Source organism: Ranitomeya imitator, chromosome 3, assembly GCF_032444005.1.
Source record: "Ranitomeya imitator isolate aRanImi1 chromosome 3, aRanImi1.pri, whole genome shotgun sequence".
NCBI lineage: Eukaryota > Metazoa > Chordata > Amphibia > Anura > Dendrobatidae > Ranitomeya > Ranitomeya imitator.
Window position 1 is genome coordinate 788337600 of NC_091284.1, and position 13809 is coordinate 788351408.

Here is a 13809-nt window from a genome sequence, read left to right on the forward strand (position 1 = left end):
CCTGTTAAGGTACCTTCACACTGAACAACTTTACAACGAGAACGACAACGATCCGTGACGTTGCAGCATCCTGGATAGCGATCTCGTTGTGTTTGACACGCAGCAGCGATCAGGATCCTGCTGTGACATCGCTGGTCGGAGCTGAAAGTCTGGAACTTTATTTGGTCGTCAGGTCGGCGTGATTTGTCATGTTTGACAGCAAAAGCAACGATGCCTGCAATGTTTCTTCATAGAGGGAACAACCAGCAAGAACGATAAGTACGTCACTGGATCGCTCCTGCATCGCTCTGGAGCTGCTGTGTTTGACGTCTCCTAGCGACCTAAACAGCGACGCTGCAGCAATCGGCTCGTTGTCTATATCGCTGCAGCATCGCTAAATGTGACAGTACCTTTAACTGCCATTTCTTAAATACATTTCGAATTGAGGAAAAGGCAACTTGAAAACACTTTGCTATCTTATTAAACCCATTTCCTGCTTTGTGGGCCTCCACCATTTTCAGATTACCAGGCAGCTGCATAGAAGAATCCTCGGCTGCTGTTTTTTGGCACAAGGTTAGAAGAGGTTGGGTTATTAAAAAGCTGGGGAATTTGCATCACCTCGCCTTTCCTATCGATGATACTACACAAGCCTAACAGGCTAAACCTTGGTCAAAATTATCTGAGTACACAAATCTTCAAGGGTGTCCACACTTTTGCATCAACTCATTTTCCTTTCCTGTAATTTTTAAAATGTAAAAGAGGAAAAAATATATATATTTTCCCCCTAAAATACAAAGGAAATGTGTCATCTTTAACTTTAGGCCTTTTAGAGATTATTTCATCTAAAACTTGCTTAACTGTTCACAATAACAGTAATTTTGACCAGGGGTGCCCATACTTTTACATGGCACTGTATGTTGTGCACACAGATGGTGGATTAATGAGGGCACCCCGGAAATCCAATGATCATTATCAGACATCATTTCGGCTCTGCTCGCTGCACATTTGGAGTCTACGATCGATCGGCATCTATGGCAGTAAAAGCCATTTAAGGCATCATTCAACTGTCTGAGGACAAATTAGTGTCTTTTGGGCTCCGTTGGGGGAGGGGAATAGAAGTCAGTATAACTTATTTTTTATACAAGTAGAAAAATATCCTTTTTTTATACAGCCGTTTTTTTTTGTTTTTTTTTTGGTACAATGGCATCCTATTAGCGCTGTATATGAACATATGCCTATTAGAATACAATTCAACCCAAAGTCAGGAGCTCGTTATAATGTGAGCTCCAATTGTGGCCAGAATGGAGCCGTATCTGGATGCAGATACCGGCTGAAGAGATAAAAACTGACTGATTTAAAGGGGTTATAGGAGACGGAAAAAGAAAGGATCAGCTTATTTTCTTATTTTCACATGGCGCAATACTGGAGCCGGCCATTAGACAAACGGGGGCGCTTTTTTCTGAAGAAAAGCAGATGCCATTTCCAATATCATATGAGCCCTTTAAAAGGTGCAGTCGTGTCGCAGGCAGCTTTTACCGCGCCGTGTGAACCCACTGATCAGACTGGTGTCGGTTTAGTAGATGCAGAGTGAGTAACGCCATCGTCTCCGAGATGCAGTAGTCAGGACACAATAAATAATGTAAGGCAGCAGCAGTCACAGATTATGTCACTACGTGGGTTAGAGAGCCGTGGCTGGGAGGTTCCCTGACGTGAGACCTCCCCCGCGGCTGTACATTACCATAAATAAGTGTTATATGAGAACCGGATCTTTGGCTATTATGTGTTAGTGTAGTTATTACACTTATATAAGGCACAAAGGGGCTTCTCCGGCTACGGAGTGTAAACACGGTGTCGAAAGGGCGGAACGTGGCACAGGCGAAACCACTATGTAGAGACCCTGTGAGTCACGCCGCGCCCCTCAGACCCTGCACGATGAGTCTGCTAATAACCTTCTGGGTCTACTGCTCCCATTTTGCAGAGTTTCAGTGTTATTACCATCTCCATTAATGAATATTGTTGGATAGGGCAAGCACTTTTGCAATTTACGGCTTCTTAAAATTTTCAGCCATTCTTGAGATGTTAACACTTTTCATTTCAGTTGTTTACAAACAGACCACCGAGGCACCGACCACCGATGCATACTACTCCAGCAATCCTGGTCAGCTTTAAAACAAGTACTTACAGGCTCAATAGAAAAGAGCGTGTAAGCGATGCGCATCTTCTGCTGGCTAACAGCAGTGGTCGGTCTCCGAGACAACAAGCTGTAAACAAAATATAAGTGTTAATATCTCAAGAATGGCTGAAAATGTTAATACATAATCGATTGCAAAAGAGCTTGGTTTTACAAGCGCTATCCGACAATATCCATCTATAAACATGGGAATGACCCATTCAAGGAATTGTCAGGTTCTTGAGCAGCAAATATTGATACCAAATATTGCTAATACCCTTTTTCCAGCGCAAATGCTCCTGCAGCCCTTCACCGTCTTCGTTTATAAGATGCTGGCAATGACTAATCAACACATGACCGCTGCAGCCAATCGCTGGCATGTCATACCAGAGGCTTTTACACAAAGACAGCAGTGGATCTGCTGGAAACTGGAGAAGTTTTTTTTTATGTGAGATCATAATATTTGCATCTTTTTTTTTTTTTAAAGAACCGACAACCACTTTAAGATAACGGCACCGAAAAAAAGATGGAGCAGCGTACTGCCTGCTGTAAACGTGTGTTATCTGTAGAATTCCTACACCACAATTTAGTGCAAAGAGACGCTGACTGACATCAGTCGCCCCGTGATTACAGGCATCGTCTTACTCAATCCTAGTAGCTGAACCTCTTGTCTGAGGGTCTTGGTGTTTGTAGGACCCCAGAAGTGACATCATAGCAGACTCACACCCACTATACACCTACCGGATGTCCTCACTAAAGGCGGTGTATAGGAATACTCTTGTCCACGGGCCGTGTCTGGTGTTGCAGCTCAGCGCCTATTAATGAGCTATTCCCAAAATATTAAGTGACCCTCTATCCACATTATAGGGGATAACTTACGATCACTGGGGGTCTGACAGCTGTACCCCCCCCCCTCCCAGAGATCCGAGTTCCGGAGCTCGAGTATCATCTTAAATGGAGCAGAGATAGTGATGCTGGACCTCCCCGACATTCATTGTCTATGGGACTTCTGAGTGCAGACCGCTGCCATCTCCGAAAGTCATATACACAATGGAGCAGAAGACATCTATCTGCTCTTCAGCTTCATTTAAGATGGTGCTTGTTATTTGAGCTCCAGAGCCCCAATCTTGAGATCACTGGGGGTGTAACAGGTGATCAGTAAGTTATCCTGTTGATAAGAAATAACATCATATTTTGGGAACACCCTTTTAATTAGAGGTACATAATTGGTGCTTGGCAGTTACCAGATCCATCAAGAGCAGCATGCTGATGCTTTCCATCTAACTTGATTTTTTCTTCTACACTGAAGAAAGTTGGAAATGCTGTGGATTTTAGCTGCACATGTAAAATCCACAATGATATACAGTAGAGGTCCAGTAGATTTCCCACCCAGAAATTGACCTGCAGTGCAGATTGTAAAATTCAACAAAGTGGGATAAAATCCAGGGCGAATCCACATATAACACTTGCAGGCTTTCATCCAGATGTGTAGACCCCTAAATGAAAACAACCACAAAAAAGGGTAGGAAATTATAAAATGTGGGTCATCACCCGAGACCCCCACAATGAGCCAGGGTGGAGAGTCGCTCTGTACGACTATAATGGCCGTCATGTCATACTACATTTTCCAGTAGAAATCCCTGTCCATGGCTTCCCCTGGAAAAATCAGCTGTTTGCTGGGGGAGCGGAAGCGAGAGCCAGGATGATCGCCCCAAGGGAGCATTTTAGGAGCATAGTCTCTGATAACTTTACAGAGTACCACCAACGATCTCCCGCCAGAAATGTAGAAATGATGGTGTGAGCCGCAGAGTGGCTTTTCAGGGGCGGACATAGTTGGCTATGTCATTAGAGATACCCTTTAATGACTGTTAAAGAAAAGGTGGAGCGCTACTTTATAGGGGACTTGGACCTCAGCGCCTTCTCTCTGCCCTGATCCTGTAGAATGACAGGTCTGTCCCTACACACACACACATAGTGAGAGACCGGTCAATCCTGCGGAGTGGGGTACGAGTCGCTGAGACCGGCCTCAAATGTTTTCTCATAGTAAAACTATCCAGCCGGGGTCGGCCTTGTGCAGCACAGTATAAGGTTTTATAGTAAACCTGCCAGCCAGCATTCCTGTAGTCTCAGCACTAGATATGGTTGGAACCAAGCTGCAATACCAAGCACGGCCCACCGACAAGAGTGGCGCTGTCTCTGGAATTTTTTTTTTCCTTCCAGTATCTTTAACAATGCCTATGTTAGTCTGCTATAAAATGTATGTATTTATGCTCTCAACCATGAGTAAGACTTTAGAAAACTCCTTACATCGAGCACCATAGTGGTATCAAACAACGGTCTGAGTGACGGACGCCACCGACCCTCCTCGCTCGGAGGACAGCGAGCGGTTGCTCATCTCTTGCTGAAGCTCTTCCAGTTTCTTCTGCAGCTCGGCACGTTTGGCGAGGATATCCTTGCAGCGGCCATTGGTGGTGTCCTATGGGGAAAAGAGACAACAATCAACCTATGGAAGTTAACCCTTTCCTGTCCGCAGCTGTTCAGAGCCATTTGCTGCTGAAACTGGTCAGGAATTTGTTGGTTTCCTGTTGGGTCTGCTGCAATTGCTGGTGCCGATTATCCTGGACTAGCTGCTTACTCAGCTCCTCCATGCTTCTAGGCCGTGTTTGCACTGCTGCAGCTGCCTTCACCCAAGAAATACAGTTTTAGGCCACATTCACACGTTCCTTTTTATCCTGCGGGTTCTCCCGCAGCGGATTTGATAAATCTGCAAAGCAAACCCGCTGCGGTTATCCCTGCAGATTTATCGCGGTTTGTCCTGCGGGTTCCGCTGCGGGATTTTACCCCTACTATTGATGCTGCATATGCAGCATCAATAGTAGTGTTAAAAATAATAAAATCATGATGATATACTCACCCTCTGACGTCGCGATCTCCTCGGCGCTGCAGGCGGCGGTCCGGTTCCAAAGATGCTGTGCGACCAGGACCTTCGGTGACGTCACGGTCATGTGACCGCGACGTCACCGAAGGTCCTGGTCGCATAGCAAACCTGAGACCGGACGGCCGCGTGCAGTGCTGAGACTTCAGAGGTGAGTATATCATGATTTTTTATTTTAATTCTTTTTTTTTTAATACAAATATGGTTCCCGGGGCCTGGAGGAGAGTCTCCTCTCCTCCACCCCGGGTACAATCCGCACATTATCCGCATTACTTCCCGCATGGTGGGCACAGCCCCAATGCGGGAAGTAAGCGGATCAATGCATTTCTATGGGTGCAGAATCGCTGCGATTCTGCACAAAGAAGTGACATGGTCCTTTTTTTCCGCAGCAATTCAGCGCGTTTTTTTTCAGGTTTTTCCGCATCATGTGCACTGCGGTTTCTGTTTTCCATAGGGTAACATTGTACTGTACCCTGCATGGAAAACAGCTGTGGACCCGCAGCAGCAAAATCGCTGCGGTTCCGCAGTAAAAACCGCATAGTGTGAACATGGCCTTACCCAGCAATCACCTGTGGTCATTGGGATTCCTGCCTGCTCTTCAAATACCAATTGTTGGGAATCCGCTCTTTGGCAGTCAGCAGCGTTCACACAGGCAAACAGTTTCTTGTGCAAGCAGGAAGGTTTATTGAGTCCATAATCATTCAACAGGAAGTAAAGCAATCTTTTCTCCAGTAAAAAAAAAATATTACATTACAATATGCCATCCCATAGAGGGTCCGGGCTCACCCAACTGAGTCTCAGTCCTGCGCTTCCAGCAGAGACTGAGCAGCAGATCACGTCTTTTCCCTTTCATTCTCAGACACAAGTATCTACTCCCAGGCACTTATAAAATGTCACATCTAAAGCGCCATGGAATAAATGGCGCTATAATAATAAATAATAATAATATCAGCAGCACCTGCAGGATTAGATGGTGGGAATGATAGTCTCGCCCATCTCTTCTAGTCGTTCCTAAAACCCCAAACCCATACTGGTCCTATTAAACCTTTCAGCACCTATAAGTATTGGAGTCTTATGTCTCCGAGACTTGGTGATACACACCTCTCATCCAGATTCTGCCAGCTGTTTGCCTACATCGGGCTTACAGGAGCACCAAAATGACACAGATAGAGGGCTTTCGAAATTCCCTCAAGCTGCCAAGGCAGATCATCGGCACCCCGAGATGTATTGAATAGATATGGGAGAATTGTTGCAGGGTTCATGGCACTTAAAAATTAAACCGACGGTTACACTTTATTTCATAAATCAATAGTGCACATGAAAATTAAAAAAAAAACCTAAACTTTATAATATATCTTATCAGAGAAATTTGATTCTTTCTCCTACTGGACTGATCTTTCTCCCTCACCTTATAGATAGAATCTGTAAAATCTGCTTTCAGTGGAGACGGATTCCGCATTACTGAGATAGGTGACCATTAGTGCTTATAAAATTCCATGGAGAGGGAGAAGCTAGAGAAAATGATTGTTATAGTTCTCCATTGAACGTTCTGCGCACTATCTGTCATTTCCTAGCTCAGTAATGGGAAAGTTTGCATTCACTGAAGACAAATTTTACCTGTGAACTGAGAATTTTGATAATGACTGATCAATTTTGGCACAGGACAAAAAAAGCAGATTTCTCTGATAAGATATATCACAAAATTGCTTATTTTCATGTGTACTATAGATTTAGGAAATGAAAAACCACGGTAGCGCTTCAAATGCCTCGGTTAGAGATTGATAGCAGTATTTAAGTTGCACGTTTTGGCTGTACAACACAGCCGGCACCTGCACTGTGTGGAGAAGGCTCAGCTCCTGCTCTATACACCTGCACCCTCCCCATTATGTTCTGGGGAGAAAAGCTGCTAATATAATATACGGCCACTTGCTGTGCAGGGAATTACAAAACAGCCCTTATAAAGTAATTTTTTCTATCTTATTCTATTGGGTAACATTGGGATTAAGTATCTACAGGTATCATAGATAAAATAAAGAAGGATACACACCGGAAGTTTAGTTCTGGGATTCCACCTTATGTAGTATCCAGTCCACAACTGCAGATGTCTAGTGCTGGTCACAGGATACAAGACGTGGTCAGAGTAATCCACAAAGAAAGGGTTGGCGAAGTCTTCAAGTTGGCTGTTGACATAGGACCACAAAGAAATCGTCTCTTGTAGTATAGACTAAAATAAGGAATCACAGAGAGGAAAAAAAATAAATCAGAAACTGATGGCAAAAACTACTGAAAAGTAATGAAAAATAAAGCAAAATAAAATAAAAAAGAAGAAAATTGCCAGGATCAATGTTTTATGCTAAATTTGGTCCCCAAAAGATACCAAAGTGGAACGAATGCAATCAAAACGTTGCAGGATTCATTTGTAAGTGACTTTTCTTTTGTGCCTTGGCTTGTGGTGTTTGTTGCTGTATTTTATTTTTTTTGGTGACACGTCCTTCAAAATCGCGCATGAGGGTTGATAAATTTTACACAAAATCACTCTTATTTTTTTGCGCTTTTTTAAATCAAAAAGAAGCACGACCCTTTTAAAACAAGACGCATTAGTCTTCAACTACGCAAAAATAAATTCTGATTTTGAAGGACGGAGAGAACATTTTTCAACATTTTGAAAGGTGTCAATTTATTAATTAGGTGAAAGCATCTGGATAAGAAATCCACGTTCATAAAGCAGATAAAAAAAAAAAAAAAAAACTGACAAAGCCAAGCAAAAGTTTACTCACCGTAAATAAAAGAGCAAATGAAATAATAGAAAAGGTGCAAATGGAACAGGCTGTATCAGGAGCTCATGTCAGGAGGCCCCCATACACATTAATTAGACTGTTGGCTGATTCCACCGAAATCAATGGGTTCGGCCGACTGTTATATAATGCGTATGGGGGCCTGTAAAATACTTCTAAACATTAAAGACAAAAGTTTATCTACATATTTCTTAATTTGGCTACATCATAGGAGCGGATCATCAAAATAACAGAAGTGCTGCTCCCCCTGCATGACATCACATGCGATCAGTAGATCAAATGACTTATAATTTTTGTTAAAAAAATACGAAACTGCAACTTAGCACCGCTTGCATCAGTGTAGTTCAAACAGATGTGGTGGAGTTTCTGGAGGAAAGCGGCCATGTTTTCACGTTTTGCTACTCTTGTACAACCGCCCCTTCTCTCTCCTGAAATAATTACACCGATCATTTACGGTTATCGGTGACGTGCACGGATCTCACCTCTTCCACTCTCTGTTGTTCGCCGTCACAGAGAAATGTCCCAAACAAGCAGCTGTAGAGATGATCCAGAATAGTCAGGAGGAAATGCTCGTTAAATTCGAAGGCGTGCGGGAACTGAGGACATAGAAGGAAGGTGTAAGGTTAACTCTGCCGAGTGGTGGCATGGACATTTCTCATGCCGTACAGAAATAGGTTTCCCATTTACTAAAGCGAGACATTGATAATAGAAAACGGAGGCTGTGTGTGTCGTTCACAGGTACCGGCTAAGTGTAGCCAGACGGCACCGAAAGCCCAAGGGAGGCCATCAGAGCGTCCAGTGACCAAAATTAGTCCCATAAATGTGGTGTATATTTACAATGGAACCCTATGTTCCACTGCGACAGCTTTTCCTTGTGAACACATCAAATGGAAGCTATTAATGAAACCCCCTGAAATCGAGGAAGAACTTGACGACCTCTTTATTAGAGATTAATAAATCCTTTCATAGGATCCGTTCCAGCAGCTGGGTCAGTATTTCATGGCTGCCAGATAGGAGCACGGCAAATCCGCCTCCTACATGATGATGTCTGATCCAAAAAGGTAGGTAAGAGGAGGCTGTCCCGTGGCCACGGGCTACTGACATGGCTACTGGACTGGGTCTTATGAATCGTCTTCCTCATCTCTACTCATTATACTTTAGAGTAAAGTTGAGCAAACTGCTGATATCAAGGAAACCAAGTGTTTTATCTCTGGCACCGTACCTGTCGTGTCATTTGCCACACACAGTCCATAAACTGCAGGAACACTGGGGATCTGTCGGCGTCTGGATGATTCTTGTTCCCATGTCCGACCCTCTACAATGACAGAAGAAGTTGTGAATCTGGGAAGAGAAGATGGGTTATACGCAAAGGAATTGCAAAATATTATAATGATCACTCACAAGGAAGAATTTATGCCCGAAGCTTAGCCATTCTTTCTCCACTAACACTTCGAATCCTCGGATAGTCCGATAGTAGCCATCAAGCATGAGCATAGCCAACGAGGTGAGCTGCGTGGTGCGATCCCAGCCGTCGCTGCAATGAACGACTACAGAGGTCTTCCCCGACTCCACTTTGTCAGCAATTCTCAGCGCACTGGACATTATGCACTACAGAAGAAACACATTAGATGGTCTTTTTCTTTTTATCTCATAGACTCCTGTTTGTGCCTGCAGCTGTCACCAGAAGGTGCTCACTGCACCACTGAGCACCTCGTCATATCAGCCTGGGGCCTGCAGCCATCGCCCGACTCCTGCCTCCGCTGCCACCATCGCCTGCCTCCGCTGACAGAAGCATCCAGCAGCAGCGACCCTGCTCCAACACAACCGGTAAACTCCACCGCAGCGATAATTCGGATTATAAGACGCACCCCAACTTTACTCCCAAATATTGGGGGAAAAAGGGCGTCTTATAATCCGACAAATACGGTAACTCATTCTGCAGCTAGCAATACACAATGCAACACTGAGGCTATATAAAGCAAATGTTGCAACATTTTTAATGAAACCCAATCGCAAAAATGAATTCTAGCCCCAAATACAGGCATTTAAGAGAAACAAAAAGCCCCAAAATCTGGGCAACCCCAAAATCTAGTGGTGCTTTTAAATTGGTGCAATTTTTTTATTCTTTCTAAATTACATGTTGGGCTTAGGGGAGGGTTTGGGATTTTGCATGGAAATATTTTTTTTTTTTCGTTAGATCATCTCTCGGTGATATATGTTGATTAAAAGGCGCACCTTTATTAAGCCCCCAGTAATTAGCAATGGTGGCACGTGTTTGACAGTGGGGGGGCTCCAGCAGCTGTATTCCAGCGATCATACATTTATCATATATTTTTTGGACATGTGATAAATATGGTTTATGGCACAACCCCTTTAATGCCCACCTTGATATGTTCCAGCCAGTGAGTGGACTCGAGGTTAGACAGCCAGTGAGATTCCTGAATGATGGGATATGAGATCTCCTTCAGCTTTCGCAGAGACTCCCTCATGACGTGAATATTGTGGATTTCTAGGAAGACCAGCTCTGCGTTCTGGTAGGCATCCTCGCTCTCAAATCCTCCACCTTTCGACTGCAGAACAGACAAAAACAATTTTTTTTTTTTTTAAGGAAATTATAAGAGTTAAATGTTTACCAGCAATTTCATTTTTCCACCAAAAATTACAAAACCAATTTTGGTAGGGAGCACATCACATTTGAAGTGACTTTGAGGGGTCTATATGACAGTAAATGGCTAAAAGTGACACCAGTCCAAAAACTGCTGTACAATTTCTCCCGAGTATACCGATACCGCATATGTGGGGGAAAACTACTGTTTGGACGCATGGCAGTGCCCAAAAATGAAAGAGTGATGTTTTGAAGTGCAGACCTTGTTAAAATCATTTGCTAGCGCCGTTTCGAATTTGCAGAGCCCTTGAGTTGCCAAAACAATAGAAACCACCCACCAGTTTGCTATTGATTTAGGGGTGTAATTCACGTATATGAATTTATAAGGTGGTGGTATATGTAAGTTGTGCAGAGTATAAGGCTGTGTGATGGCTTATTTTTTGCGCCTGAGCTGACATTTTTATTGATACCATTTTGGGGTAGATACAATGTTTTGATCGCCTCTTATTACATTTTATTGCAATGTTGCTGCAAAAAAATCCCCTAAATCCTAGCATTTAGATTTTTTTTTCTTATTACACCTTTGGACTGTTATGAACGCAGCAAAAGCCAATATTTGTGCTTTTTTTCTTTGTTTTATTTTTAATGGGGCAAAAGAGGGGTGATTAGCACTTTTGGACTTTGGTAAACTTTTTTCTCTCAATTTTTACCTGATTTAATAGTCCCCTTCGTGGACTTGGATCGTCTGATAGCACTGCTTTGTATGGCAAAAATTACAGTCTCCTATGAACACCAGCTAATTGATTGCTTTCGCAGGAGAGTTGTCAGGACAAGCATGAAGGTCTTCAGCAGACCCCCAGCTGTCATGGCAACTTATCGGCGCCACGCGATCACATTACTGAATATCAATGGGCATTTGGAATGAAGATCTCTCATGTCGGGACGTGTTACATGCCACTGTCAGAGATTGACAGCAGCATTTAACATGTTACCACTCGTGGCTTTTAGAGGCAGATGATGACTGAATAACTCAGCCATCATCTGCAGGGAAAGATGCAGGTTCGGCGTGAGAGCCGGCATCAAAGTCAGGGACACGATTTATGACGTAAATGTACGTCAACTGCAACTGCCAGGACAGGCATTATGACAGACTGCATGAAGCACCAGACAGATGCCCTAAATCTGTCAGGCTGACTGAGATGGACGTCTGTTCTCAGTCAGCTAAAGAAATAAGTTGCCCTTCTCCTTTAGTCTGGCTCCGCTCCACGAGCTGTCAGGTTGACTGAATGGAGCAATGTGCGTTTATGATGCCTGATGGGACGCTGCTCTGACGTGACCTCTGTCTCACTCTTCACCCTGCCATCCTACTCCTACTGACTGTCATCTAAAATCTAGGACAGGGTGTGATTGATGGTAGCTGCCATCTTGGAATCCTGACAGTAGATAAAGCATAACTTTTTGTTATGCAAAAGTATTTAGAAACAGTTTTTATATTTCAATGAGTATTACGGTATTTAATTTATCAGTGTGAAAAAACAAGATAATCTTGTAGTTATGATACCTTTTAATGGCTAACAAAAATAAAATAGATGATGTTACAACGCAAGCTTTTGGGACTTCTTAGGTCCCTCCTCAGGCATAGTATAACAAAGTTATACAAAGTTTCTGAAGAAACACAAATATATGCACAAACAGCAAAATATAAAAAAAATATATTTTAGCACATATCTCGGCTGCACATTGAAGCGGATGCTTCAAACATTGTGGTTCGTACTCAGACCATGAATGTCGGACATGTGTAATTGGCTTTCCTCAGAGATCAACGACGAGAGGTCAATTTATTTTTCCCCTTCCCGACATAGCATATACTGGTACGTACAATATCGGGGTGCCAATTTTTTTTTTATCTAAGCGCCGGAGCTGAGGATGGATATGTTACACAGCTATCATCTGCTGCTAACAGCATTCAGCAGAGTAGAGCTCCCCCCATTGCTGTAAACCCTTAAAAGACAAAATCAGTCTCCGACCCCGTATAAATATATAATAATTAACCTGATAAGTTAACGCTGTTGGAAAAAAAAGTTGAAAAGCCAAAACTACGTTTTTTTCCTGTGGTCATGACACCACAAAAAGAAAAATAATGCAATAATAAAGAACAAAAATCTTTGTATCTGGCGCATGCGCGGACTCTGGCAGCGGCGGACATGTCGCGCTAAGCTCCTCTGTCCGATGGTCCCGAAATAACCACTTCCAGCAACCAGGACACAGCGGAAACACCGCCTTCGGATCACCTACACTCCCGGGAGTGCGGCAGACGGTAATGCCTAAAAAAGGCAGTGCAACTCAGCCAGCAGGCCGCTCCATATCGGAGCTCCTCTCAAGCGGCAACGCTTCCAAAATGGCCGCCGCGGCCGCCCCATCTCCGGCTGAAGCCCTGATGACAGAGGGAGACGGAGAACAGAGAGAAGCAGCCGCAAACTCAGAGACCACAGTCTTCACAGCGACGCTTATAAAATCATTGCAGGAGACCTTCCGGACGGAGCTGTCCTCTGCCATGCAAGGTATAGCGACACAGCTACAGGACGTTCTGCAGCGCACAACCTGCCTAGAGGAGAAGGTGGAGGCTATAACTGATGCATTGGAGGAGGACCATGACACACTTAAGCGCCACACCGACCGCATCACTGAGTTAGAGCTTCGGTGTGAAGACTACGAAAACAGGTCACGCAGGGGCAACCTGAGATTAAGAGGCCTCCCTGAACATATAGTCGCCCTTGAGGATACAGCGACCGCTCTATTTAAAGCGCTCCTGCCTGACTTGGATCCAACTCTCCTCCATATCACTAGAATTCACAGGGCCCTGGGTAGGCCTCGTTCGAGTGAAATACCTAGAGACGTAATATTAAAACTACACTACGAGGAAACGCGAGACCTAATTCTAATGGCAGCCAGAAACCAGCCTGCATTGCCCGGCTTACCGGATACTGTCCATATTTATGCGGACATTGCGGCGGCCACGCTGGCCAGAAGGAGATCACTCAGACCCATCACAGCCTCCCTCCAGGGAGCTCAGATTAAATACCGATGGGGGTTCCCTTTCGCCCTAAATTTTACAACTAATTCATAATTGTATGTCTGCCGGTCATTGGAGGAGGGAAAACAGGCCCTAACTAAAGCGGGAATACCGATTTCCACCGACATCCCCCCTCTACCCCAAAGAAGATCCAGACCGATAAGGGAATGGAAGGACTCCCCCAGAACAAGAAGCCAAAATGCAAGGGAAATGAAAGGAAGTTGTGACTCGTTTCGCAATTGCGGTCTCTAC

General features: G+C 44.1%; 1 protein-coding gene across 1 annotated transcript in view; it reads right to left on the reverse strand.

Annotated features, from left to right (window-relative positions):
- Positions 1 to 2341: 2341 nt before the first annotated feature.
- Positions 2342 to 13809, reverse strand: part of MTMR2 (myotubularin related protein 2) — a 29940-nt gene continuing 18472 nt past the window's right edge. Inside the window, exons 10-15 of the mRNA XM_069759181.1 lie at positions 10264 to 10449; positions 9281 to 9487; positions 9102 to 9194; positions 8362 to 8475; positions 7132 to 7308; positions 2342 to 4625 (exon numbers count right to left, since the gene is read on the reverse strand). Coding sequence (XP_069615282.1) covers positions 4476 to 4625; positions 7132 to 7308; positions 8362 to 8475; positions 9102 to 9194; positions 9281 to 9487; positions 10264 to 10449 — 927 coding nt within the window. The 3' untranslated portion in view covers positions 2342 to 4475. The remainder of the gene's footprint in view (positions 4626 to 7131; positions 7309 to 8361; positions 8476 to 9101; positions 9195 to 9280; positions 9488 to 10263; positions 10450 to 13809) is intronic.